Consider the following 27,548-nt stretch of genomic DNA (forward strand, 5'->3'; position numbering starts at 1 on the left):
ATGGACCTGCAAGTGCACAACCGATATGGATTTGCATACTTAATAAAGCCAAGCGGACATCAATTGGTAGGCAGGGTTGGGGGTTATACTACCATTATATATAAATTCAAAAAAAGGCAACAATGGGCACATAGGATTGTTTATACGTGTTTATGCTCTATAAAATGACATTTCAATGTTTGTACTATACAGACAAGTCAATCTAACTTTCAAAAGAAAAAAAGACATCTTCTGCATGTTAAACGCTTAAACGGCTTTCCTAACGAGACGCTCAGTCGTCGTCGTCGGACAGCTGCAGGTCCTCCAACACATCCTCGTCTCCTTCGGCCAGCTTGAAGAGAGCGGATGACGACAGCGGCTGAGGGACCTTTGACGCCTCTTCGTCCTCCTCGTCGTCCTCTTCCTCATCTGCACCAGACAACAGAGTTTGATTTTAAGGTTTGGAAAGTTGCCTGAAACCTGAAAATTGACAGTTTGGATGTTTTTTCCCCCTCCCTTTCTGCACTACCACAATGATGTTTGATGAACTTTTCAACTTTCATTTGAGAGGTTTTACAAAAATAAAGTTGTCATATCAGCACAACTTTAAGAAGTTTGTGTGTGTGTGTGTATGTTGTGTGTGTGTGTGGTGTGTGTGGGGGGGAGTTAATTGACTGCCACTGAGCTGTAAAATTACAATATAATATAATAATAATAATAATAGTATATTTACCATAAAAAGTCCCATTACAAAACTACTGTAATTATTATAAAAACAAGATTATTTTAGCAGAAAAAAGTAATATTATAAGAAAACAATGTATTATGAGAATTTAAAAACAATTAAAAACACAATTTAAAAAAATCTTAAGAGTACGACAATGGGATAAAAACTACTAATAATTTATTAGAATAAAACCCAAACTTAATTTTCTGAATTCATTACAAAAGAAACCTCACGTTAAAAACACCACAACACTACCAGTATATGGTAAAAAAAAAAAAAAGAAAAAAGAAAAAAAGGATGTCTCAGCGGTGCCTCCAATTGAGAAGCGAATTGGCCGTAAATAAAAGAATTTCCAAATTCGAATCGGAACGAATCGTAGCATGTTGAATGTAATGTCACAGAGGAATGTTAGAATAGCAACACACACTATGTGGAGAGTGCACATGCGTCAATGTCCGACTTCCATGGAGCAATACTAAAATGTAAAAGATGACTTGCTTTATACTAAAAAATGTATGTAATGACTGCAAAGTGGCTTATTTTCCATTTAATGGAGACCGCAACACTGCCTCCTCATGGACGGACGAAGGAGGAGAAACGGGCCAGGTGAACATTTGAGACCTGTGTGTGAGTGCGTGTGTTTGTGTGCGTGGTCTTGTTTGTGTTACATAGTGGTGCCAACATTTCGGGATTTCAGAGTTGTGGTCCCCACAAGTTTAGACCTCTTTTTGAGGGTCAAGAATTGGTTTTAGTTTAGGTTTGAATTGGGTTAAGGTTGAGATTAGGGTAAGGAATAGGGGTAGGCAATCATTTTTGATTGTTGGGGTTAGGAGAAGGGGCTAGGAAATGCATGCGTGCGTGTGTATATCTTGAATGTTCGTCTAAAAATGTGCGAATGTGCAATGTGAAAATCACAAATTTGTGTGAATTTTTATTATTTGCCCCGAACCCAAAAATGGGGCAGAACCCAATTCAAATTGATGGAATAATGGATAGGGTGACAGATTCTAAAAACATTCGTTAGTGACAGTCCTATTATTGTTAAACAAAACATGTCACTTTGGTGCCCTGGGATGAACCTGCAAATAATTGCTCCTCTTTGGGCGAATATTATGAAATCGTCTGTCTCGTGCTGTCACTCCACCGCTGTGTTTGAATATTATTTGCATAAAGGGTTATAGCAACATAACTATCCATGCTAAGTGTTAGCCCTTCAATGGTGTTTTCCATTATGTGTTAACATTGCGTTAGTGGGGGTATTCTAAGGGCAATTCTCCCTGTTTTATGTTTAGTTTTGACAGTAAACTTCAACAGGGAGTGGCAACAAATAACTTGATGCCTTGTTTTTGGAAGAATTGTTGACTTTTTTGCCAAACTGCTGTTAGTTGTGAAGTAAGTTGAGTTCACTGCCAACATACAGTGCTCATATCTCAAGTTTGCACTCGCAAGTCAAAGCAAAAAAAAAAAAAACATGAAGACAATTTTGTTTTGTTTTTTAAAGTTAAGAATACAAACTGTGCTTATCATTTGACACCTACCTGAGTCTCCGTCGCTCATGTCAGACGGCCCATCAAGATCTTCCTCATCGTCATCCTCATCAAGTGACTTTTTATCTAGACACAGATAGACAGACAGAGAACATTACAAGCAGGGAAAAAAAGCACATTTTTCCCCTCTGTTGACTTTCCACAAGTTTGCGTTGCTACACGGCTGACGTTCTTTGGAGACACCTCGATGTGGGCCAAGCATCAGAGGCAGCTGCAAAGCGTGTGTGCGCTTCCCCCTCCTCCCACAGATGGAACCCAAAGTCGATTACAGCCGCCGCCGCCTGCGCCGCACAAACACCCGTGACAGTTTACTACTGGCAATTTCAGACGTCTTCGGCTCACGGCCTAAATATAGCAAATGGAGATTGCAGGCAGGTTTCATAGCAACACTTATGATGGAGGTTTTGTGTGTGCGTGCGTGTGCGCACATGGAATAGCCAAAGGGACAACGGGGGTTCACAAGCTTTGAAGTTGAGGTGTGATGAGAGGCTGAGGGAGTAGACGAGACACGCACACACACTACAGAGCGGTTTCCTCACGTCGGCTACATTGCGCGCACACACATACACACACCTTAAATGCAGACACAAACATGGATAAAAATATCGGGCACTTCCTCGCAGTCTAAATTCAATGCAACTCACTGACTTGCTCACGGTTTCACTATTACTACTATTAAGGTTTCCCCTAAATGACCTGGAGGACTTCGAACCCCCACCCATCCTTTCCACCCCACACACAACATCATTAGCCACTCGTGCATGTTCCAGGGCTGTGCGTGTCAACAAAGAAGCTTGTGAAGACGAAAAGCCTGGACGACGACATTTGTATTCGTGTGCCGTCGTGTGTGTGTGTGCACGCCAATGAAAGCAAGAGAGGAAGCCGCCACCTCTAGCTGTTCCACTGGTCTGGTTTGAATTAGGAACTCCCGCAGGGAGCCGGGCCCGTACTTCCTGTCGACGGAGGTCAGTTTGTGTTTGTACTGGGCGGAGGAAAGAGCAACCAAAGGGAGGGAGGGAGGCACGGAGGGGGACGGCCGCACGTGCGTTTGTGGGGACTCTCCCGACAATCAAGTCCAGATGCATTAAAGAGGGAAAAAAAATCCCTGCCGCCTACTCCTCTTTTCCTCTGTGACCTTGGAGAGGGATCGCTGCCGCCACCCCCAAACTTCCGTGGATGTGTCCCAATGGACAAGCAAGCTTTATGGACAAACACTCCAAAAGAATAAAGCAACGAAGAGCAAAGGGAGCTAATTACACAATGCGATATTGCCCAACGCCCCCCTGAATCTAAGGTGAACATTTCCAGGTTAATTTACTTCACATAACAGTGAAGTAAAACAAAGGACTAAAAAAAATTGAGTCCAGGACAAAAACCAGACTTGAGCTGACATCACCTTCTGAAACTCTGCCTTCTCCCTATGAATCAAAACCTAGCAAAACACCGCCTCCAAGAGGCCAACATTGGTAATACATCATCTCTTATTGCTTCCTTCACCACAACTCAACTTTATTTATAAAGCACTAAAAACAACCATCGCTGCATTCTTAGTATTGTACATGGAGTGAAAAACATGGATATGCAAAAACAAAGACAGTTAAAACATTAATATCATAACAAAAACAGTAAACACCATAAAACACTAAAATAATGAAGGTGCTCATGCTGAGTCGAAAGCCATAGAATAAAAATGTGTTTTAAGACCAGTTTTAAAAATGGACAGATGTTTAGCAGGAGGTCATTCCGAAGAGAGAGGCTGGCAACGGAAAAGGCTCGATCCCCTCTGAGCCCCCGCTTAGTCCTTGAAATCTCCAGTAGCGTCGGTCTGCTGACCTGAGGCACCAGGAAGATGTGTAGGGGTGGACAAGCTCGTAGAGGTCAGATGGGACCAGACCATTCCAATTTTTGAAAACAAATAAAATAATCTTAAAATTAACTCTAAAATTGCGGGGGAGTCTTTGAAAGGAAGCCAGAATTGGAGTTGTGTGCTTCTTTCCTATGAGCTGCAGGTAGTACACTAGACAAGCAGCAGCATTTTGGACCAACTGGAGATGCTTGAGGGAGAGTCCTGGTTGACTCCAAAATAAAGTGCAGTAAGTCCAGGCTAGATGTAATGAAGGCATGGATTAATGATTCTAAATGCTGTTCGGAGAGGCTTTACTGCCCTGGTTGAAAAAGACAACAGCTGCACCAAATTGCCATTGGAATTGAAAATCACCATCCAAATTAAAACCCTAGTTCGAGACTTTTGGCTTTAGATAAAGTATCAGGTGGCTCAAGGCAGTAGGGTGAAATGCAAGGACCACTGGGACCCAATATCATAAATTCTGCTTTCTTTTCATTGAAATTCAAGAAAACCAGCTCCATCCAGGCCTTGATTCCCCCAGATAGAACAAATGTGGCCTGAATGAGAAAGTGAATCTCAAGGTGGAACCCAGGGGCTGAAAATACAATGAAAATAGCAGGGCCCCAAAATTGAACCCTGTGGAACACCAAATCGCAGTGTGTTTGTTTTGATGGGCAAAATACAAATGGAAATCTAACTGCAATGCAAAACCACTTTTGTCAATCCTTGATTAAATATGAGACACTTTTTAGGGTCCCGCTGTATTTCTAAAGGAGCGATCCCCTTACCTTTGATTTTGAGTCCTGTGTCGTCATCGTCGTCATCCTCAGAGTCACTTTCAAACAAACCCTTAAACTCCTTCTTGTCCTCTACTTTCTTCTCATGAATCTTCTTACGCTTAATCTCTGGCAAATTCAGATCTTCCATCTTTACAAAGCAGAAAACAGTGTTAAGTGTATTGTTTGTTTTTTTGCAACGCTGCCAGTCATAAAGTTAACGCCTTAATTGATTTGCAAGATGGGTGAAGAAAGTTTTTGCCGTCTTGGGTTGGATATATATTTACCCTTTCTTTGCCAGAGATCTCCAACAGAATTTCCTTCTCTCTCAACTTCTTCCATTGGCTGTAGTATTTGCTTAGAGGAGTTCCCTCTTTCTCAATCGCCTTCTCCCATGCCACCTGAGGAGAGCGCAAGGATTAAAACACCTGATCTACATTTACTTTGGTGAATCTTTCCAAACCAAATTTCCCACTGATATCATTTATATATACTTTTTCATAAATACAAACTGCCACTGTCACAAATCATGTATTTATCTAACAGTATTAAATTGGTAATCCTGTATTAATCTGTTAAAAACTAGATAAGAACCCATAATTTCAATGTCATATGAGAGTTGATTATCCAACACTATCACTCAAGTATCAAGCGAAAAACAACTTCTAACGTAATGCAAAACATTAAAACACATAGTGTGTTAGTTGGCTAGCATAGAAGCTAGCATAGCAATCTTCAACTTCCTATGTAACACATCCACTAAAGAACAGCATGTTTATTGAGACAAAAAAAAGATATCGCCTGAGATCCCGAACAAGGTAAGGGCAATTAGCAGAGAGAGGAAGTAGAAATCCCCCCCACACCCACCCTCTTCCCCCCAAATAAAAAAAAATATTTCTGCTTAGACATCCGTCCACGGGCACTGGTGATCATCTCCAACTATCGTCAGGCAAAAGTGCTTAGGCACCACTCGAGTCCATTCTGAGTCTGCTTGTACACGCTAACTTCCGGTGAATATATATGGTTTTTTTCTCACATACTTCTTCTATTGTCTCATCTTTGTTTTCATGAAACGGAAAAGGCAACACACACAATGAGATCCTTTGCTTTTGGCTGAAGTAGTGCAGTGAAAATCAGTAATAAAGTATTACAGTAGTTACGTATCTTAAATGAACTTTAAATAGGGTTTGTCAACAAAACATCAAATTCTGTATTTACCCTTGTTGCTAAAACATAAAACAAGAGAAAAGAGACATCAGCCTTGAATCATTAATTCTGTTGGCTCGCAGCCTAAATGGCAGCAGAGGGGGCAGGTGGCCAGAAGGGGGCCGTGGCCTTTTGCACAACAGCAGCGGGGTGACGTCCCCTTTCCTCTGCCTGCAGGGACACCTCCACCGCTGCTCCGTTGCCAGGAAGTGGATGCCATGGTGACAGCATCCAATGAGACAGCAGTGGCGGCGTTAAGACCGCTGCGGGAGCCAAGCTGTCTGTTCATTTAGCACAATGATGTGTTTGCGCATCTTATTGCCTCGTCGACTTATAAACACTAAGACCATATTTTCATGACTACTTTGACCACGCTGATGATGACTTCTGACACGCAAAAATGATGTTGTAATGGTGGAATATGAGTAACCGCGTCATGAATCTGGTACTGTGATCGATGATTGAGAAGCATTCATCCATTTGTTTGTTTGAAAAGCCCAAGTGTTTGTAATTTGTTGACTTCAACCAAAATTCTGGTGGAGAAAAAAAAACTAAAGTATTTTTGGAATTCAAACCTTCATGTGTTTGTGCACCTTACATTACCTTATTTAAGTCAGTATGAAAGGATTAAAAGGAAAATTGTGTTTCATTGTCATAACGGTCAGGAAATGATCCACAATAGCCATGTGGATGTCTGCAAAGAAGTGATGCTTCTGCTCAGTCATGTTTATATTTACTGGTCCACTGGCTTGAATGGACTCTCAGCTTTCTTTGATCTAAATACTTTGATTTGGATCATCTAAGACAGTTTGTGATTTTAACAAGCATCTTGCGCTAGTCGGCTTGCACCTAACTTGTGAGCAAAAGGCCCAGTGTTATGGGTAAGGATGGGTGAGTACCAATATCAGGAATCAGGCCGATACCCAGCCTTATTTCAAGGTATCGGTACTCGCTACTTATGGCCACTTCAAAATTGCTATTAGTTAGTTTCATGCAATTTTAAGAGCAATGTTGTATTGGGGTATATAAGTATTTCTTTAAAATTGGCATTTTTTGGGGGGGGGGGGGGGGGGGACATCTTAATGTATCAAAAGTACCAGTGGTATCGGTTCTTGGTATCGGTGACTACTCAAGAGTTGAGTACTCGTACTGGTATCAGTCTGAAAACAAATTACTACCTTAATTAATGGTGGATTTCCTTGGACATGTATAGTTAATTAAAAAAAAATCAGATGGAGGGTACATCTCATGTGAATAATACTGCTAGTTTATTTTAAATTAATGTTAGCATGATACTCAATTTATTGCCTGTACAAACCTGTAATGATGGCGACATTTTCAGCTCTAAAACAAATTACTATATAATATTATTGATCTCAATGAGAAAGTTTGTTTTAAAAGTTGATAATATTGCAGTCATGATGGATTCTGATCAAGCTGGTCAAAACCCCCCGGTATTTGGGATTTTTTTTTTTTTATAATTTTGGGTGGATAAATCAACTAATCATTCTTAATAAGACATGCATTGAGTGTATTAATTACCTGTAATGTTTTCTTGTTGGCTAAAGTTCACCTGTGCCTATTTAGCACTTTAAAAACTACAATGCTAAAAAGCTGTATTTCAACATTTATAAGAATAAATAATAACAATAATAAACATTTTTTTAGAGCCCTTTGGTCCCCACTCACCACAGCACTAGCATTGGCCACTCCGAAGGTGGCGCTTTGTCGTCTTGCTGTGATGTGGTCGCTGTTCTCTTGCACCTTCGTAAGCAGCTGGCGTACCGGCTTGCAGTAATTGGCCACTTTGCATTCTTTCAGGAACGCTTTCAGCTGGAGGAGGAAGAGCGTTAGGGTTGAAGGAAACAGCACTTGAACGTTAAATAATTTGTATTAATACAAATAAAATGGACGTATCCACTGTTAATAGAAACGGTAAAAAAAAAAACCCTTAATATTCAATGACCTTTCAGCTTTTTTATAGTGTATCACAACAGACAAATGGGTTAAAAAACAAGTAAAAGTTTTATTGCTGTATATACAGTTTGTGTGTATGCGTGTATTAAACTTAAAATGACTTAACAATGAGGACCACAGCAACAAATAGTGTATGTTACCTGAAGAACAGTGGGCAGAGCGAGCTCTGGGAAACCTATGGAGCTAGCCTGAGTGTGGAAATATTCCAGTATCAGGTCATACAGCTGGTCGATCAATCCGTCCTGCAACAGAGTTTGCATATTGTACAAAATTAGGCATGACTCTGTGTTATTCGTGTGGATTCCATACAACTAATTGTTTAAATAGTAGCCATGCAAATCATTGGTGTACAAGCTGTTGTTTAAGGAAAACTCCAGATGGAATTAGGGTAAAATACAACAATTTTGAAAAAAAAAAGTATTTTAAACGACATATTTTACCAATTTGCGACCTACATTTATTTGTAAATGGTTTTGTCTGGGTTTATGTGTAAACATTTAGGAAGCGCTGATAGACTTTCATGAGTGTATGTCTGTCAGGTGACAGCCAGGTAAGAAAAAAACCCATTACAAACCATGCGGGAATAATCCCAGAGGGCCGTGCTACAATCCTCTTGGCCACGGCACTGAGCGTGGTGACTTAGGGACAGTTTTAGAGGCCTGGGAGGAGGACTTTGAGTGCTCAATCCCCTTATGTGTGCAAACACACACACACTTGGCACACAATGTCAGATGTGTAACAACATAGCCAAGGCCTGAACCGCACGTCAAATCAGCTGCTCTTCCTCAGCGCAACAAAGATCCGATGCACATTTCTAACTGTGGTTATTTGGGCCTATCAATTTACACCAATGTGACTTTTATACTATTGTCAAGCTGTGCAGTGCAATGATTTTGTTGATTTGAAATCAAACAGTTTAAAAGTTACACATCCCATTCATAAAATAGATTTTTTTTCCCTCTAAAAATCAATTGAAATTGGAACTCTCCTAAAAATCACAATATTGTACTAGAAATTCATAGACAAATGAAAGTGTAACATCAACTTTTCACAATTTTCAAACAATAATCCCATAAACCTTTCTGCCTTCATTCAGGAGTTTCCTGTATTAAATAAAAAAAGGCTATTGTTGCATGTGACCTTCAAAGGCCCCGTTTTCCAAGTGATACCTTGTACGCTTTCTCCATCAAGTTGACATTGTTCAGCTTCAGGATGACTGCAAAGTTGATGGGCTTCTTACTCATTCGAGCTGGTTTCTTGTTGAAGTCCACTTGCTGAAAGAGCTGTGAAGAGAAAGATTAACGTGAATTGTGAGCCAGCAGCTTCAAAGCGATCAGATACAAGAACACCACTGTGGACGTTCGGATGGTTCTAATTGTCTCCCAGTTTACTAAGCTCTTCAAATGCTACTTGTCTTTTAACATGGAAATTTAGACTAAATGTGACTACTTACCTTCCAATTTCTAGAAACAAAACTTTGTTCAATTTTTTTCATAAGGTATGGAAAAAAGCAACATCAAGCCTCATCTTCCTCTACCGTTTGTTCTGCTCCTTGCTTATAAAACAGCACATCTACCAAGGCCATCCTCTAAAACGTGTTGTGAAGCAACACGGGGAGATCATGTCTTCCAAAATTGTTTCACGATACATAGTTTACTCCTGCTGCCAGAGAACCTCCTCATAGACATTCTAAGGAAACTATGCCAATGACCATGAAGGTCATTAGCATGGAGGGAAGGACCAGGAAAGACCATGCCAATGCATTTAGGGAGCAATTGCACTAGATCTTGGTGATACAAAAAATGCCCTAGGTCTTAGTGATACAAAAATTTAATGTTTGCTCTTAGGTTAATGGGTGTTCTTACCGTGGGTTATTTTTGCTGTGGTTTTGTCCCTCCCTGCCAGAGGGTGGTATTGCCACCTTTAGTATGCCCTTTTGTTTCTAAGTTGCTGGAAGCTCATTGGTGAGTGACTATAGAGTTGCAGCTTCCAATTGTACCATTTATCCTGATTCTGTTTTTCGTGACTGCATCTTAAACCCATGTTGTACATAAGTGCACCCTGAGCCTTTTGCTGTTTATATTAAAGTGTAAAGTAAAGAAATAAGAAAAAATAAAAAAAACGGATTTTGTGGCCCTGGTCATCCTTGGGAGTGGGGAAAGGGGGGCGCACCTCTCATGTTACAGTATGTTCCACCTAGTCTAGTCATAGCATGCTGTTGGAACGTCAGTGCCGAGTTTACTGTGGCAGTTTGCTACTCAACAATTTTAAGTTTGAGCAACATGCTTAAAAGAAAGCAGCTGCAATGACCGAAGATAACCAGTAAAGTCACATTTTCCACAGGTGAATAAGGTTGTTTTGTTATGCAAGGTAATTGACATCACTACAAACGCGTCTGGGTCGCTGGAGCAAAGACTTGTAGTAGGCCGCATGATTGGGGAGTTTAGATCACCGGTGTGACCATGTTTCCACAAATCCAGTTAAGTTAAGGATGTCACATTCCTTTTTTGTAATTCTATCAAAAGTTCACCTGTACCAAAGCACAACAGTTGGGTTACCTAATACACTGGCCTCTTTTACACAAGAGAGAGACAGCACAACAGCGTGGGAGAAGCGAGTGTTGGGTGATGAACTTTACACCCTGGAATTTAACACCCTGACCCTGGTATATTGGAATTCCTTTACAGGCAGGTGTCGTCCTGTTACATCCATGATACTACGTTTGAAAGTGAAAAATGTCAAGGTCAACTTTGCTCCTCCATTCAATGTTGGTGCCGTTTAAACAGAACAGCGAAAAAAATAAGGGGGAAATGCCGGCTTTTACAGGCCATGTAAAAGGCGCTAGTAATACAGCACTTAAAAAGGTGGAACCAGATCAGAGATCATCCGTGGTATATGGGAATTAACAGCCACGTTCCAAGAAGAAACAACCCAAAACACTGGATGTTTACCATTATTGCTGCTACGATGCAACAATAATTGCACTATTTATGTAGCTTATAGAGTGATCTCCATCCCACCAACAGACCCCGTGGTAGCAAATGCACACCACATAAAAAGATACAAACTCATCATGAAAAAATAAACTTAAGTGTATTGTTTCGTGGAAACATGACATTTTGTTACAAGGCTAAGAAATTGTGAAGCTTTCAAAATATGAAATGTAGATAGACTTAACTATGGTTTCATACAGTACCCTTCTGCATGTAAAAGTGTATTCTTCTTCTATTCCACTGGTTAAAATTCTATGTATTTTTTGGTCTGCAACATTAACAATGTTCAAGCGTAGCTTGAAGCGGTGGATTTATGCTATAATTAAGACAATACAATTTTAATATTACAATAATAAAGTAATAATTTTACCAGATTAAAGTTATATATAAGTAATAATTTAACAACAGTAGGGATGGGATATCATAGTTTTAGTATGAACCTGCAATAAATTGAGTGTCTTGTCATACATTTAATTTCCCCTTGAGGTATTAAAATTTAGGTGGCACGGTGGCCGAGCAGTTAGCAGATCCCCGTCACAATTCTGGGGTACGGGGTTCGAATCTGGGCACTCTCCTTCCTGTGTGGCGTTTGCACGGGTTTTCTGCGGGTGCTTGGGTTTCCTCCCACATTCTAAAACACATCCTTCTTAGGTTAACAGAAGACTAAACTGTCCATAGGTGCGAATGTGAGTGTCGTTTGTCAATATGTGTCCTGCCATTGACTGGTGACGAGTCCAAGGTGTTTCTTGCCCCCCCGCCAGAAATCAGCTGGTATAGGTTTCAAAATTCAGCACAACTGCGACCCTAACGAGGATAAGTGGTTTAGAAGGTTGATGGATGGATAACATTTAAAAAAGCCTAGCAAAAAAATAAAATAGTCAACACCATCATGGGGATGATCAGTGTTATGGCTGAATTGATTAAGAACACAGACTTGAAATATTCCATTGGTAAAGTACAGCCTAACATTTATTTCTCCACTTTATGCTACGGTCATGCGGCACATTCTTAGGCTGTGAGGGAACATTCCAGCCGGCGCGTCGACTATTCATCCACATGGCGCACGAGTGAAAATGTGCTGTGTACGTGTTTGAAGCTATTTCTGACACCCGCTTATCATTGTGTGGTTCTGTGTGCCTGTGTGGTCGTTAATGCGCTCAGTGTGTGCGAAGCAAAGCGGCGGCGCTGGCCGCTGCTGTCTCTATAAACAGAGGATGTGGTGGCGGTCTGAGGGGGAACCAAGGGGAAGTGGGACAGCACAGACCAACCCTGATGCATGCATGCATGCACACACACACTGCTGATGCGAAAGCTCCAACTTAACACCCCCCATGGAGAGGCAAGAACACACACAGCCACACCAGAGGAGGGAGCATCTGCCGCTCTTCCCCTAATTAAATCAGTAGCAGCGCACCTCTTCTTACCTTAAACAAGAGGAGCAGTAAATGGAAAAAGCAGAGGAAAAAATGTGCATCACAAATGGTTTTGATGTTGGGGAAGGGGAAGGGGGTGGGGGGTGACTTAGCTAAATGGGGCATGGTCTCTGCGTGAAAGTACGGGTAAGAAGGGGTGTTGTGTAAGGCATAGGGAGACAGGATGTGGTCTGCAGAGCGTGTTGAGACCAGAGTGTGAACCACAACCATGACTTTATCGCTTCTATCAAACTGCTACACGCACAAACCTACACAAAGACCACTCCTATTGGGGGAAGCTAGTCGTTGCTGGCGGCAAAGAGCACTCTCTTCTCTCGAACAAAGCACACGCACAACACCCTGTGAAGAAGTTGTCAGTTGGTGACGTACCATTTTAAGGCAACAAAGCTCTCTGTTGCTCAGACTCAGCAGGGAACGGGAACTAAATTTGCCCACCACTGGTGGTCGTCCATATTAATTTAAATGGTCGGCAAGACATTCTGGAAAATCAATCTCAATATTGTCTCAATTTAGATAAAAAGACAAATTACTATGTAGTGTATGTAAAAAAAAAAAAAAAAAGTATATGTGAGTGTTGGGGAACACTTGGTGGTGTGTTTTACTGTAGCCCGTACTGTAAAAAAATTTAAATAAATTTTAAATCACCGGAACAGAAGGCCCTCACCCTTCTTGTATACGTTTATCTTGAACAGTCCAAAACATCATGTACTGGCACTTTATTATGAGGTGTCAAAATAAAGTACATATTTTTAGGATCACTGGAGAAAAACTAGAAAGCCATCAGCCACATTAGCATGCTTGAAGTGGACAAATGAGGCACTAGAGTGGCATGGAGACTCACCTCTACGAGGAAAGGGAGAACCGGGACAAACGTGTTGGTGCTGCCTGATAGCAGCGTGAGGGCTCTGCAACAATGCATCCTCAGAGGATAATACCTTGATGTGGGTACCAACCTGTAGTGGGACAGAACACATTGATCACTGTTGCCACCTGCTGTTGGTAAAACATACAGCAGCTAAAGAAAAATTTTTTTTTGCTGCACTCCTTAAAAAGGAACATTGGATACAATCGCTGTGGTAAACAAAGTACTTACTTGATAGTACCAATGATGACTTGGCACAGTGGATAGATGAGAGGTTGGAGGACATCACTGGGATGCAGGGTGCTCAGGACGCGACACCACAGGTATAGACAGTGGATGTACTGCCAGTTGTACACTGACTGGTATGTTTCCTAAAGAACACACACAGGCACAGTTTCATAGGGTTCATCTGCAGTCTCTTAATGGCAACGTTCCTAAGGTCCCCACTCCTCAAAACAATGAACGCGACACAGAAGTTGTTCTCACACTACCATATTATGGAGCATTTGATTGAGAAATAAGAACTGAGCATAGAGGAGGTTCCACAAGCTAAAATTGAGGGACATGAACATACATACGCTACTGAGTGTCTGATATCAATAATAACTATTTGATATCATACTGAATTACATTGGCTGATGGTTTACTACGTAAAAGCAACCAATTCTTCCTAATGTTTGGGTTGTCATTTTTTTTCCAAATGCATTTGGCCACATATTGAAAATAAAATATTTGATGATTCTTTTTTTGTATTCAGTGTAATACATAATAAAACATTGTACTTCCCAAAGCGTAATTTTGCAGGAGACCCCAAAAACGGCATGTTTGTTTAACCATTAACATTGGATCAAAGAGCCATTTTCAACAGTTTATATTGGTCAATAATTGGTCAAAATGATGCACACTCGTGTAGACCGACCAGAAGTGTAGATTTTTATTTAACAAATGTAAAATTCTGCAAATTGTGACTTAAGTTTTCGGCCCCATGCCAGCGATAAGCAACATATCAAAACTGCACACATAATTAATTACAAGTCACTCCAAATATGTGCTGTTTGTAACAGATGGGGGCTGTGAGACAACCTAGAGCAGGGGTGAACAAACATGATCCTCGAGGGCCGGAGTACTGCAGGTTTTTGGATGTTTCCCTTCTCGAACACAGCTGATAAATCATCAGCTCATCAGCAAGCTCTGCATAAGCATGATAACGATCGTTGATTAAAATCAGCTTGTGCTGGAAGACGGAAACCTCCAAAACCTGCAGGACTCCTGCCCTCGAGGACCGAGTTTGTCTGCCATTGTCCTAGAGCACTGGTTCTCAGCCCCTGTCCTCGAGTACCCCTATCCAGCCTGGTTTCCATGTCTCATCAGCCAACACAGCTGAGGATCATTATCAGCCTTCATGCAGAGCTTGCTGATTAGCTGATCGTTTGAAACACCTGTGTTGTTTGTGGGAGACATGGAAAATAGGTTGGATAGGGGTACTCGAGGACCGCGGTTGAGAACCACTGCTCTAGGGACTAGGGGTGTCCAGATCCGATATTGACATTGGATATTGGTCCAATCTCAGCCCCCAAAAAAACAGAACCGGATTATATCGGTTTACATCCTAAATTATTAAATAACATAATATTAATTAGCACTCGTACACAAGTGGTCCATTCCAGACTTCGCTCCTGCTCTATTATCCAACAGCGTCTGGAGCTAGCATGGGGTGGTATTTCTTTTTATTTACTTTATTAGGGTTATTTCTCAGGGTTCTTTAACTTATTTTGTACTTGTTTTATTCATGTGCAGTACATTCTCATGTTTGAGATTAAAATAATGTAACCCAATTTTTTTGGAATAAATGGGTCATATGTTCTCATACCTACTGTTGCTGAGTGCTGACTATTTGAATAGTATCACTTGATCAAATCTCTTCTAACATTTCATACTAATTTTTTTTATAAAAGTATATATAATTCCTACTGATATTGTATGAAATCGCTATTGGTATTGGAGAGTACTCAGATGTGCTGTCACTACCCACTTCCTGAGGCCCCCTGAGATTTCTCTTCCTCTCAGCATGACTGACCTGTATGGGTTTGCCTGGGTGAGACTAAAGTGACGTGGATTTGTCTCTGTTGCAGTCAGTGATGCACAATTTCTTTGCTAAACCTCTCATTTCATTCCATTTCAGTAATTACTTTAGCTACCAATTTGTCCTACCTGATCCTACTTGACTGCTTGTTTTAAGCAATGCAGCTCAGGGTTTTCTTACTTTTGCACCTACATAAATTGACCAAAAACCCTTTTTAATTAAGTTTTGACTAGACAATTGATATAAAAAAAAAAAAAAAAGAACAATGCATTGAATTGATAAACCTACACCTGTTTTTTTATATAAAATGTAATATATATATTAGGGATGCACCGAAATATAAATGCTTGATCAAAAACCAAAACGCCGGAAAAAAAATATTTGCTAATTTTTACTATCATTGCATTTATTATAATTTATTAAAATTATAATATAATTATAAAATATTTATTTAGCACTGTCATTTTAACCAAGCACAATATCAATTGAAATGTGCCCACACCGCAGACATGTTGGCTAATGGTACATTAAACGAGAGTTGAGCATTTTCTGGCGGTGCGATTGCACCTTAGTCAATGTAGTTTGCACAGGCGGGGACGGATGCCTGCGGCGGGACAAATTGCGGCGCATTTAAAATCAGCACATTCACATATTAACCAACATTTAAAAATAAATAAATAAATTTGTTCGCACCAGCTAATCGGCTTCGGGAACGGACTGCAAAGTCACACTTGGTGTCCTGTACAGGTCTGTAGCCACCCTGAGATAACGGTAAGTGTTTCCGTGTTTAAAACTGTTGATAGCAATAGTGCTAGTATTAGCTAAAGTATTTAGCATGGCCACCGGGATGCCGGTGAAAAAGTGGAAGCGTTCGAGGGGCTGTTATTTATAAAAAAATAAAAATAAAATAAAAAAGGGAAGGAAGGCGCTGCGGGAGAAAGAATGGCTCACCTGTACTGCAGTACACGGTAGTTCTGTCTTTTTTCGACCCACTTAAATGTTGTACACCAAGCGACGCGCCTCTCCTGCGGTGTGCGCAATGACCCCGGGAGCTGCTGCGACTGACCCACACAATGAAAAGCCAGCAAGAAGACCACGCAGACACTCACCCCCGCGTTTGCTGTTTAATTCAAACAGACTTTTTTTGCTTGCGTCACCACAACCTATTTTAGCCATATTCTTTCGGCTTTAATTTTATTTCGGCCCAAAAATTTGGTGCATCACTAATATATATTAATGTTAATGTAGCTTATGCAACCTCAGAGTGGCTCAAAACAAAAGGTCCTTCTTAATTCTGTTCCCCATTCTTTATAGGATTAGATTTCAAATGCTCCTTTGGTTTAGTAGTCTGCGTTCATTCATTCATATTATGAGAAACCAACCTTGTTCTTCATGGTCATGGCATTCCTAAGATGGATGGCGAGCTGTCGGATATAGATAAAGGCATGCTGGTAGGTGGCCTGCGTGTCCAGGGAGTACATCTCTGTTAGCGTGCGCTGCATGAAGTTGATCATGGGCAGCGCATTGGGAGATGTGAACTTGCAGTTTTGCACATAAGAAATGTACATTTGCTGTGGAGAGTTACATTTATATCCTTATAATAGTCCATGATGAAATGTCTTACTGTATCTTTTTTTGCTACTCACCTTCAGAAGGGGCTCAAGATAAGTTTCTTGCTTGTGTCTGCAGATTTTGTTGAGGGCCAGAAAAGCAAGGACCCGACTTGTCTCCTCTCCGGTGCTCCATTGCTTTATCAATTGCTGAACACAACACAACCGACATGACGTGGATAAACAAAAATTTAAGTTGACACAACAATGGAATCAAAAATTCTAAATTCATGCATTGATCATGGTGTTGACTCATTATTTATTTTCTTCACCAGATTAAAAAATATTACTATTCTACATCTATCCAGCATCAATCCTACCTTAACAAGGTGCCGACACTGTTTGGGAAGACAAAGAAAATAAGGTACGAGCTGATTGACGTGTCGCAGGACAGCGCTGATGACTGTGGCCTCTGTTAGACAGGATAACAACTGTGGATGGAGATCATCAAAACAGAATGCATAAGTGTTTAAGTAACGCTATCAAGAATGTGTCACAGAAGAGGCACAACTTCAGAATTGATCAGCTCTTTCCCTACAATTGACATTACAGAATGATAGCAGCAAACAAACCTGAATGACGCCGCTGACATACATCTTAATGTCCAATTGATTCTTCTGCCATTTATGACTAGATTGTGGTAACACCAGCCTAAAAACAAAAGCAACGAAAGAAAGTCAAGGATTTATTTTCATCGACAGTTAAGTAAACAGACGGCCAGTGGTAAAATTTGGCAGATAAGAGATTCTCAGCATACCGTTTTTGGTCTGTATTTGCCTTTAAGTCGAGTATCCGCTGAAAGGCGTTGTAAATGTCTCGGATGCAGAAGAGGACCAGGGAATTAAACACTACAGACAGAGTTAGAGAACATGGCGACAGTTAATTACATCACTTACTGTTACATCAATAAAAACAGATCAACAGCAGTTAAAGATAGTACAGTGAACTCTCTCATAGTCACTGTTTGGCATTCACAAATCATAAATTTAGATTTTTGGGAAAATATCCTTCTAAATGTGTTGAATAGCTTGGCTAGGTTGTAAGTATCAAAGTGTAATTTGGCACCATCTGGTGGAAATTTGGTGTTATTGCTAGGTTTAATTAATCAATAGTGTTTTTCTTCATGTGATTTGAGATGTCCAGTTTTGTTGGCAGTTCCCAAAAGCACCTTGTAGTCCCAAAAAAAAAAAGTCCTAAAAGTGCCTATTGTTTGTCAATAGTATCCACTGTACAACTATTAAATACTGACATCTTGAATTGCCATATTTAACAAGAGGTGGGGTAATTTTAACATCCAGAATTGCAGTGGTTTGTAAAAAAAATGTTTTATACTGTAGTTGTTATGGATGCTTTGATTGATAGTGCTGTCACAAGGGTTACATAACTTACATTAGCAATTTTCATTGCCATTAAAAAGGCTTCACAGGAGAGCTGAGCGATATGGCCCAAAATTCATTTCACTGTATAAACGGCATTCAATGTTTGTTTTTGTTTTTAAATAAATAATTTACTTACTGGTTTACATAGTCCTTACATAGAAGCTAAATGGATTTAAAAAAAAAACAATGAAATAATAAATTTACTTTGGATAACAACATTTACTGTGTAAATCTCAGATCAAAATTAAAAGTCAGCACTCTCTGGTGCAAAATAGTGCAAACAAAAAACATTACTTATATTTTAAATGAAAACAGAATTGGCTTAGAGCAAGTATTCACTTGAAGATCACAAGGGCATGCACAAGTGGCCATTGTAAACTGCACATGTCTAGGTTTTATGTAACACAAAGAGAAAGAGACTGAAATAGTTGCAAATAGTGACGGAAAATGAAGCTTCATGAACCACTTGTGATTATTTATATTTTTTTTACTCTTATTTGTTACGCTAAGTGCCAGACGTGCGCAAGGCGGGGACGCAAACATGATGACGTCATCAACATGTGCTATGCGATGACATCATTGACATGCGCCCAGCTTTACTTCACAGATTGTATGGGCCTGTACAATAGATTTGAGTTTGAAAATACTGTCTGATTTCTGGTTGAACGGAAGATAGGACGACTGGCATTATACATCCATCCAATTGCTATGTGCTCGGGGTGAGTTAAATAAAACAAATTATCGTAGTGATTGATTTATTTTCTGTACCTCAGTAATATGTTGTATACCTCTTCCACTAACAAAGCACAAAAGCCTCTTTTAAAGACGAGTTATGAGCAGTCAGAATATTTTGTGTACAAAACAATGAAGAAGAGAATATATGCTGATATTGTTTACTTTGCTTTGCCGATGTTAGTAAATTGTCATTCTGTTGTCTTGTAGTTTTGACAAAGCATGGATGGAGTTTTGTAACGTAAAAGTGATATAGGTTTCCAGCTATGACTGAAAACTACCAGTCCATATTGAACTCATTTATTGACGCAGATGAATTTGTCTTGCATTTGACAAAACTTTCGCAATGTCTTGAGTGATATAATAATGCAGTCATTTTGCATGGAGACAAAGAACTTAAGCCTAGATTAGTCAATGGTTCAATGTTAATAATATTACAATATAACCAATGGTCCATGTAAAATTATCTGTTCTTACCTAAACTGTCATCCACCTTGTATTTGCACTGGGTAGCTCCATCACCCTTTGTTGTAGCAACTGCAGCCTTGAAGGCTTGGGTGATCTCTTTGATGAGGCGGTGGGTAGGTTCCTTTTTTATAGAAGCTTTCCAAGCTTGAATCATTTTTTCAGTGACTTGAATAGCATCATCTTTCTTCTTAGATTTCTTAGGAGCTTTTGGAGCCTCATCCTTCTCTTCCTCCTCATCGCTGGCCTCCTACATGAAAGGATGATTTTATTGTTGAGAAATAGCTTATGAATGTATAATTTACACAGTGATGTCAGACCCACCTCTAGCATGGATGGCAGTGTGTGGTACTTGTCATCATCCTCATCCTCAGAGGTATCAGTGTCTTCAAAATTCAGGAGGTTCTTGTCATTTTTCTCCAGAAACTTGTAAAACTCTGGATCTTTATTTTTTAATCTAGACAGTTGCTCCTTGTGCTGGGACGCTTTACCCTGCTTCACTTCATCCCTAAAGAAGAAAAAAATGCATTGATTAACTAGTAAAGTTTGGATTTTGATTTACATTTGAATCAACAAGTGTGATAATTACTTGTTATCCCTTTTCTTGTCCTTTTTCTTCTGTACATTTTTCTTCTGTCCACTTCGCGTGGAAGATTCAGCTTGAGTCTCATCATCTGAATCCAAGCCCGACCGCAAGAACTCATCTAAAGTGAGGTCCTCTAGTTTTCTACGACAAAGATAACATTTCTATAAATCATCTACGTAGACGGAGAAACAATAGTGTCAAGCATCGTCAACAAACATTTCATATGCAGTACAGGAAACAAGTTATGTGGTTTGTTGTTAGCAACAACTAGCAAGGACTTCCTCAAGCTAGCACATTTCAAATCAGCTCGAGTCGCACACTAGTCAGTCACGTTAAACTAATTCACTTTCACTGTTCAACATTGCCAAACCATAACGAGTGCGTTGGTAAGACTTGCGAAGATATGTATGACAACACACTAGGGAGGGTAAAGTATGATATATAGTAAGTATGATGATAGCACGAACCGTTTCCCTGCCATGCTGTATTCAACATGTGACGCCGAAGCCCAATTACCCACAATGCACCGGGTACTGTTGGTTTTGTGTTTCATGGACAACTGGTGATGCTGGCTCATTGATTTTTTTATTTTATTTTATTTTGTTTTGACCTTAATAATGAACGTGTAATTCCCTTAAATATGTGCAGTTATTGAATCCCTCAAAACAAAATTTAACAGTAGAAATTTAACAGTTAATATGTTTACATTTTGTATCATTAAAAACAAAAACAAAAAAAAACATTTCGGCGTGCACGAGAATCTAAAATTTATCGAATTGTATTGTGACGATGCATGAGCTTTAAATTGAATGATCGCTACATCCACGGGACAGACATCGGAACAGTTGTATTCTTTGTTTATTAGTAATTTTCTATACACCGGCTTGTGCAAAGCTGGGAAAGTTCACGAACATAAACAACTCTCAACTGTCACGCCGACAGCGGCGGCTGGTGAGTACGAGCGTCGCGTGGCGTTACAGACTGCCTTTATTTACCCTCCGCTGACAAAATATATATTTTATTTATTCAGCCACGTGTGACTGTAATCTCTTTAAATGTGTATGGAATTATGTGATTTAATGTAATTTCAACGCTAACCAAAACAACTGACCAATGTTGTTTTAAAAGCAGCCCGGCCTTTCGCGCAAGCGCAGTCATATCATTCAAAAATTACTTCCGGACTCAGAGTCGGTCGAGTACTTCTTAAGGTTGCTTTTTATAAGCCGCGTGATCGTGAACTCAAGTTTAACATACGCTGTAGGTTTTTTAAATATAAATATTTTTGATACGAAAATGTCTTACTTGGATAGTAATCTTAATACAAATGTTAGTTCTTAAATTTGAGCTATATTATGAATTTAAAGAAACTGTATCCGTTCTACCTTAACAATCCCATGTCAGCGTCCATACATTTTTTTTTTTGCAATGACGTCAATCGTATACAAGACACGAAACAGTCTTTTTTTTAAATTATTATTTAATATTTCCTATGCTAGAGACAAATATGGGCAGATAGCTCTTTGCTGGAGCCTATTTTCAATCCATCCTGACTGCGACAGCTGCAGGCTCATCTTACACCGTTTCTGGAGAGACACGAATTGCAAATATAACCGCAACAAAGCTACCGGTAAAGACAGAATATCCTATTATATTTCTGATGTTGTTAATGTTCTTTATGGATAATAAGAGACCATGTTGATAAAAATGCATTATTAGAGTTATAAATGTGTTGTTGTACAGTATTATTTTTACGTTGCCAACATTGGATATGCTGTCAGAGCTTTGCGGATGCCAGCTAAAGCTTCGGAGACAAATTGTGGGCATTAAGATTGTCCCTAACTCCATATTAGCAGAGCAAACTGCGTTGTGCATGTGATGCGCGGCTTATTATGCTTAAAAAAATAACAAGGTAGCGCTAGATGCCAGACAACTGTGGTGTGACAGAAGAAAACAAATCTAGTTTTTAACAAAAATGATCATGTTTGTTTTAGTTTCAGGCTTTAGCCTTGAGTTCTTTGCTTTTAGTGGACTTAAAAAAATCAGTGCCCCCCACACCAATTATTTTCCGTAGGTAACTGTATTTGTTTGTCTCCAATAGTTAATAGCAAACACCCAATGGGTACATGTACCACACGATGCAAGCAGTGTACTTAATGCGGAGAACAAATTTCGCCCCACTTGGTAGGTGTGACAATCAAGTGGTACTTTATAACCAACTGTGCCACATTTGATTAACCACCAAAGAGCCATTAAAGTGTTAGTTTGCAGTGGTGTGGAATTGCACAATAACACTCAGTGATGTTTATAATTTGGCTACCTTAATGACATCAGAGGGTCAAAATATTAGAATCTGCATCACTATGATGTGCAGTTTGGCACCAACCACCACAATAGTAATATCTGACAGTGTCAATCAAATTATTCACTTTGCAAAGAAAGACAGTGTTGAGCTACATTCTCCTTTTGTCGAATTATAATTCAAGTATTAATGTGCATACTGAAACTGCATTGTAGACCTACAATTTTGGTGCTTTGGGTTTTAATCAGTGCCAGTATGCAATTAATGATCGGACTTCTTGGATCTCTGTTGTGCTGACACGCGTCCTGTCATAGCTGTCACCATGAGAAATACTGCAGTAACAAAAAGAGCAGTGATTGCTCTGGACACCTGTCATAACACCAGCTGATGAACTAAGCTCTTTCAGGTGGAAGACTGTTGACAAATGATATTTTATACTGTAGTCTTATAGGTAATGACAATCAATCTTTCAGTTGCCCAGAGTGCGGCATAGGCACGAGCTGGCGACCGCCACACCCGGCACCATGATGGAGGGAGGCATGCAGCTGCTGAACCGCGACGGCCACAGCATCTCTCACAACTCCAAGCGCCACTACCACGACTCCTTCGTGTCCATGAACAGGATGCGACAACGTGGGTTGCTGTGCGATATTGTGCTTCACGTTTCCAACAAAGAGATCAAGGCGCACAAAGTGGTGCTGGCTTCTTGCAGCCCTTATTTCCACGCCATGTTTACCAGTAAGTTTAGCATACATACAGTAATCCCCTAAAAGCAGCCTGCACGTCTTTTTCCTTTGTACTTTCAATCCCGTACAATTTCGGGATATTTTAAGATATTGAGTTTAATGTCAAAAACAACATATGTGTGCAGCAAACACCACCTTGCTTTTCAGGATCATTGTATCCATGCCTCCTCTAACTTTTATTTTTATTTAAAAAAAAATATATATATTTTCTTGAGAGGTCAGTATTGTTCATTCAGTAATTTTACCGATTTGACATGTCATCATCAGTGGGCTCTTTTTTTCTTTGTTTTTATATTGTATGTGTATGTGCGTGTGCATGTGTGTGAGTGTGTACTCATTAGTTCACTAAAACCTATTAAAAATCCCATACCGTTCACCGAAACCAAATACTTCAGAATCCAGCTAGAGTCGTGAGGTTGTCAGGAGACCCGAGGAAGGATCAAAGAAAGGAAAGGGAAATCCAGCACCGACCAGACATTACCTACTACCCACCGGGTTACCAACCAGTCTTTCACCAACCCCAGAAACATCTAAATTCCAACAAATCAGGGAGACCTCAAGAGACCAAAGGAGAGACTGAGGAAAGGAAGGAAGGAAGGACAGATGAAGCAGAGTGAGATACACAGACATCAGCCTCCGCCGATTCAACGACCAGAGGAAGAAGCAGATTGTGTTTGAATTTTGATAGATGCTGGTGTGGTGGATCTGGCATGCATGAAAACCTCCACCAAAGAGGGGAGCCGTCGATCCTAGCCAGGACAGAGCATTGACTTATGTATTTAAAATTCAGTTAGTTTTGGTTTTAGACTGTGTTTTTTATTTTTTGTTAGTTTTTATTTTTTCGAGAATGCTTCATTTTAGCCTAGTTTTTAAAATGAGCTGTGGCTTCAGTTTTGGTACTTCGAGTACCGTATTTATGGAGTGCAAGATAAAAATACAGTAAAATACTGTAAACTATAATTCCCAAATGACTGTTTAACATTCCTTCTTCTGTTTGGCTGTACAGTATTACATAAATAAATCAATTTAAAATGAACTTCCGAAAGTACATGTACTATGAAATTCATTGACAAAGATGAAAATGAAGGACATTTTGCTATAGTTAGTTTGTTAGTTCTATAAATATCAAATCAGTTAGTTATGTTTTTTTTAACAGCACTTGTTTTTATTTTATTTCGTCAATGAAAATGTTTTTTCAATTTTAGTTCTAGTTATTTTGTTAGTTTTTGTATATAATACTATAATAACCTTGCTGACAGCTTTCTGCAAAAAAGTGACATAATAGTAATAATAAAAATCATACTGTAATCATAATTATGATCATTCTAATAAATGCATGATTGAATTACTAATGTGGGGTAGATTGTTCCGCAAATGAAAAAGTATTGATAGATTCTAGCAGCTGTGCACTGTTATAGTGTCCCTAAGCAAATCTCCAAATTGACCCCAGTCACCTTTTTGAGCTGTTTCTTGGTCCATCTCTACATGTGTGAATTAGTTGTGTGGTGCAATGTATTTAGTGCAAAAATATACTGCAGTGATTACACATTTTCCTATTGGTTTACAATTTCTGTAGTATATTTATTAAGGTATTCTAAAGATTGCAACAAATGAGTATAATTACATGCATCTAGTATCATCTTAGCCGAGTCAACAGATCTGGGCAGTACAGTGGTATACAAATTGGATGGATGGTAACTACTGTTATTGTGTACTCGTACGTAGATGAGATGTCAGAGAGTCGTCAGACCCACGTGACGCTACATGATATCGACGCCCAGGCATTGGAGCAGCTCATTCAGTACACCTACACAGCAGAGATCGTGGTCGGGGAAGGTAACGTTCAGGTAACCTGCAGATTAGATCGTCAATCATCCCTATGCATTGAATACACTCGGAATACTTCCATCTGCAATCCATTCCTTAGACGTTGCTTCCGGCAGCTAGCCTGCTGCAACTCAATGGGGTGCGTGATGCCTGCTGCAAGTTCCTCCTCAGCCAGCTGGACCCCTCCAACTGCTTGGGCATTCGAGGCTTTGCTGACACGCATTCTTGTAGCGACCTCCTCAAGTCGGCGCACAAGTACGTCCTGCAGCACTTTGTGGAGGTGTCCAAGACAGAGGAGTTCATGTTGCTGCCATTGAAACAGGTGGGTGTAGGTACAGTCATGCATCCTAATGAGGATTGTCTGTCCTCCCTTTTTTGGCTGCACACAAAACTTGTGAAAGAAGTAGGGAATGTGACTATGAGTTATAACGTAATGGGATTCTTAACATTCATTTAAAAGAGTTTTGCTCTTCCTCAGCTGAGTGTATCAATCATACAGTAGTCCCTATTAGTTTTATCCTCCGGCCCAGCTGCTACAGAACATTTCATCTGGCATGTCAACTCAGTTGACCTTTAGCTTATTCAGCATCCGCTCGCTGCGGAATGGTTTCCATTTCTTAAAGTCGGCATTTCCAGTCTTTCTATTGAGCCAGAAGAATGATTGCTTCACTAAGGCATCAGTGTTCATTTTTCAGTATGAACACTTAAATGTCATCTAATGTATACAGTATGTGCAAAATGCCAGGAATGGATGCACATTATTTCCAATTCTATAATTCTCTCTCAAACCAACAATTTGGCAATAGTAACAACAGTTTGGTCACTTAAAAATAAGGCATCTATTAAGTAGTGTTGTTCCGATACCGTTTTTTGGCCCCCGATACCCGGCTTTGCAGTATCGGCCGATGCCGATACCATACTGATACCTATGTTTTTTTTTCTCAACATGAAAAAGCTGTCCTGCCATTGGTTCAGTGAATTCAAGGGTCAATATGATATCTTAGCTCGGTATGCAGTGAACATCAGTATCGGGGCCTCTGTCGATACCAGTATCAGTATCGGAACAACACTACTATTAAGTTCACCTCACTATAAGTCAGTAAAACTGCACGTTTTTTCTCAGTGAGTCACTGAGTCATCAAGGAAAGCTATGTCATTTTGTCAGTTCACTTTCCTGCATTGCTCCGAAAATAGATACCGGTATTTGTTTATTTTCTTTTATCACATTCTGTGTGTCCATCACAAATGGCAGAAAACCTACATGGATTAATGGGCTGGTCAGTCAAAGTCAGGGATTCTCCAACTGTAATGCGTGCACTCTTATGGGTGGCCAAGTTTATTAATGACACATTTTCTTTAACAAAATACAAATTAAATAATATGAGCATTTCTTCTTTGTAATTTAAGTTGTTAGCCAAAATTGAACAATAAAAAAAAATGCTATACCCAAAATACATGTGCGTAACTCAACTGATTTAAAAAACATGATGTTAATATTTGCACACCAAGCGTGTGTGTGTGCTGTTTCTTTTTCCTTTTATTTTTTTTATTTTTAGGATTTGTTTGGTGAGAGGGTCGGTAAACCAACTTTGCTGGGATGTTGAAGAGTGTGCATATCTTTAAAAGAATGGGAAAGGTTGGTCTTTTTGTAGGTTGAAAAACACACAGCAGCTACCCAAGCATGACTTATGAAACCAACTTGGTACTGTAAATGATGGTAAAAAGTTGTATTACTGTAAAATATTCCATTAAGTTTGCATCCCCTAGAAATGGCTAATACAGTGGATGCGTGTACACTGTAGGCTGCTGCCCTCATCTGACTAAACAGCAGCTGTCCACTCTGGCCCAACAAACCCAGCCAGCCTCAGCTACAGTATATCTGGGAACAGTGCCAGCCAGACACTCAGACTGCAGTATTTTGTGTACCACATTATGTGCCTTAGATATTTTAGCATGGCTTAGCAAGCCTTAAATTAACAAGCAAGTGTTTATGTGTGTATACTCCATGTTGTGGCCTGGTGGTGGTGGTAAATAATATTTATTATTTAACCATTATTTAACCATGAATACATGACAACAAAATTCCAGTCATATGTTGACTGACCACCACATCAAAGCTTAATTATATAAAAAAATATATATATAAATGAAAAAAAGGTAGTGGAAAGCAGATGTCAGAACAGAATTTCAGAAAGTTTTAAATTCTTCACTCACTCTCTGTTCCTCTTCTCAATAATTTCCGAACATTATTTTATGTGCCTCAACTACGGCACTTCAACTGCCATGCAAGAACGCCAGCGACTTGATGTAACTGAAGTGCATTTCGAGCATCATTCTTTATTTTTATTGTTCATCGTGTTGGAGTTGACAATAGAAGGAATGCTCATATTTAACCTTTTACATTTTGTGAAAAAAAGTAATTATTATAACAGACACCCATTCAACTTGAATTTTTCTGCAACACCTGGAGGGTTT

The 27,548-nt window shown here is 39.7% G+C and overlaps 2 protein-coding genes across 6 annotated transcripts in view; one reads left to right on the plus strand and one right to left on the minus strand.

Annotated features, from left to right (window-relative positions):
- Positions 1-136: 136 nt before the first annotated feature.
- On the minus strand, positions 137-20,754 carry noc2l (NOC2-like nucleolar associated transcriptional repressor). Its single transcript, XM_077545781.1, has 18 exons — positions 20,669-20,754; positions 20,205-20,342; positions 19,940-20,123; positions 19,628-19,865; positions 17,797-17,887; positions 17,612-17,690; positions 17,360-17,470; positions 17,076-17,189; positions 16,812-17,000; positions 13,578-13,717; positions 13,326-13,437; positions 9,228-9,341; positions 8,199-8,300; positions 7,771-7,914; positions 5,163-5,276; positions 4,888-5,026; positions 2,245-2,319; positions 137-408 (listed from the first exon to the last, which is right to left on the minus strand). The coding sequence occupies exons 1-18, from the start codon at positions 20,752-20,754 to the stop codon at positions 272-274; spliced, it is 2,307 nt and encodes a 768-aa protein (XP_077401907.1). The 3' UTR covers positions 137-271.
- Positions 19,058-27,548, plus strand: part of klhl17 (kelch-like family member 17) — a 17,511-nt gene continuing 9,020 nt past the window's right edge. The window contains exons 1-4 of one of the 5 annotated variants that reach the window (XM_077545825.1): positions 19,058-19,137; positions 22,974-23,238; positions 24,972-25,093; positions 25,174-25,395. In XM_077545825.1, the coding sequence (XP_077401951.1) occupies positions 23,025-23,238; positions 24,972-25,093; positions 25,174-25,395 (558 nt within the window). In that variant the 5' untranslated portion in view covers positions 19,058-19,137; positions 22,974-23,024. Of the gene's footprint in view, positions 19,138-20,994; positions 21,153-21,644; positions 21,829-22,834; positions 22,907-22,973; positions 23,239-24,971; positions 25,094-25,173; positions 25,396-27,548 lie in introns of those variants that run through there. The other 4 variants (XM_077545807.1, XM_077545796.1, XM_077545835.1 and 1 more) reach the window with 4 other exon arrangements.

This window comes from Vanacampus margaritifer, chromosome 1 (genome assembly GCF_051991255.1).
Source record: "Vanacampus margaritifer isolate UIUO_Vmar chromosome 1, RoL_Vmar_1.0, whole genome shotgun sequence".
In the NCBI taxonomy this organism is placed as follows: domain Eukaryota; kingdom Metazoa; phylum Chordata; class Actinopteri; order Syngnathiformes; family Syngnathidae; genus Vanacampus; species Vanacampus margaritifer.

Coding starts and splice junctions, on each gene's coding strand:
- noc2l (XM_077545781.1), bottom strand. CDS start 20,754: ATGAAACACAAAACCAACAGTACCCGGTGCATTGTGGGTAATTGGGCT. Junction 17,190..17,359: donor AGTGTCGGCACCTTGTTAAG/GTAGGATTGATG, acceptor TGTTGTGTTCAG/CAATTGATAAAGCAATGGAG. Junction 7,915..8,198: donor CTCTGCCCACTGTTCTTCAG/GTAACATACACT, acceptor TTCCTCCTCCAG/CTGAAAGCGTTCCTGAAAGA.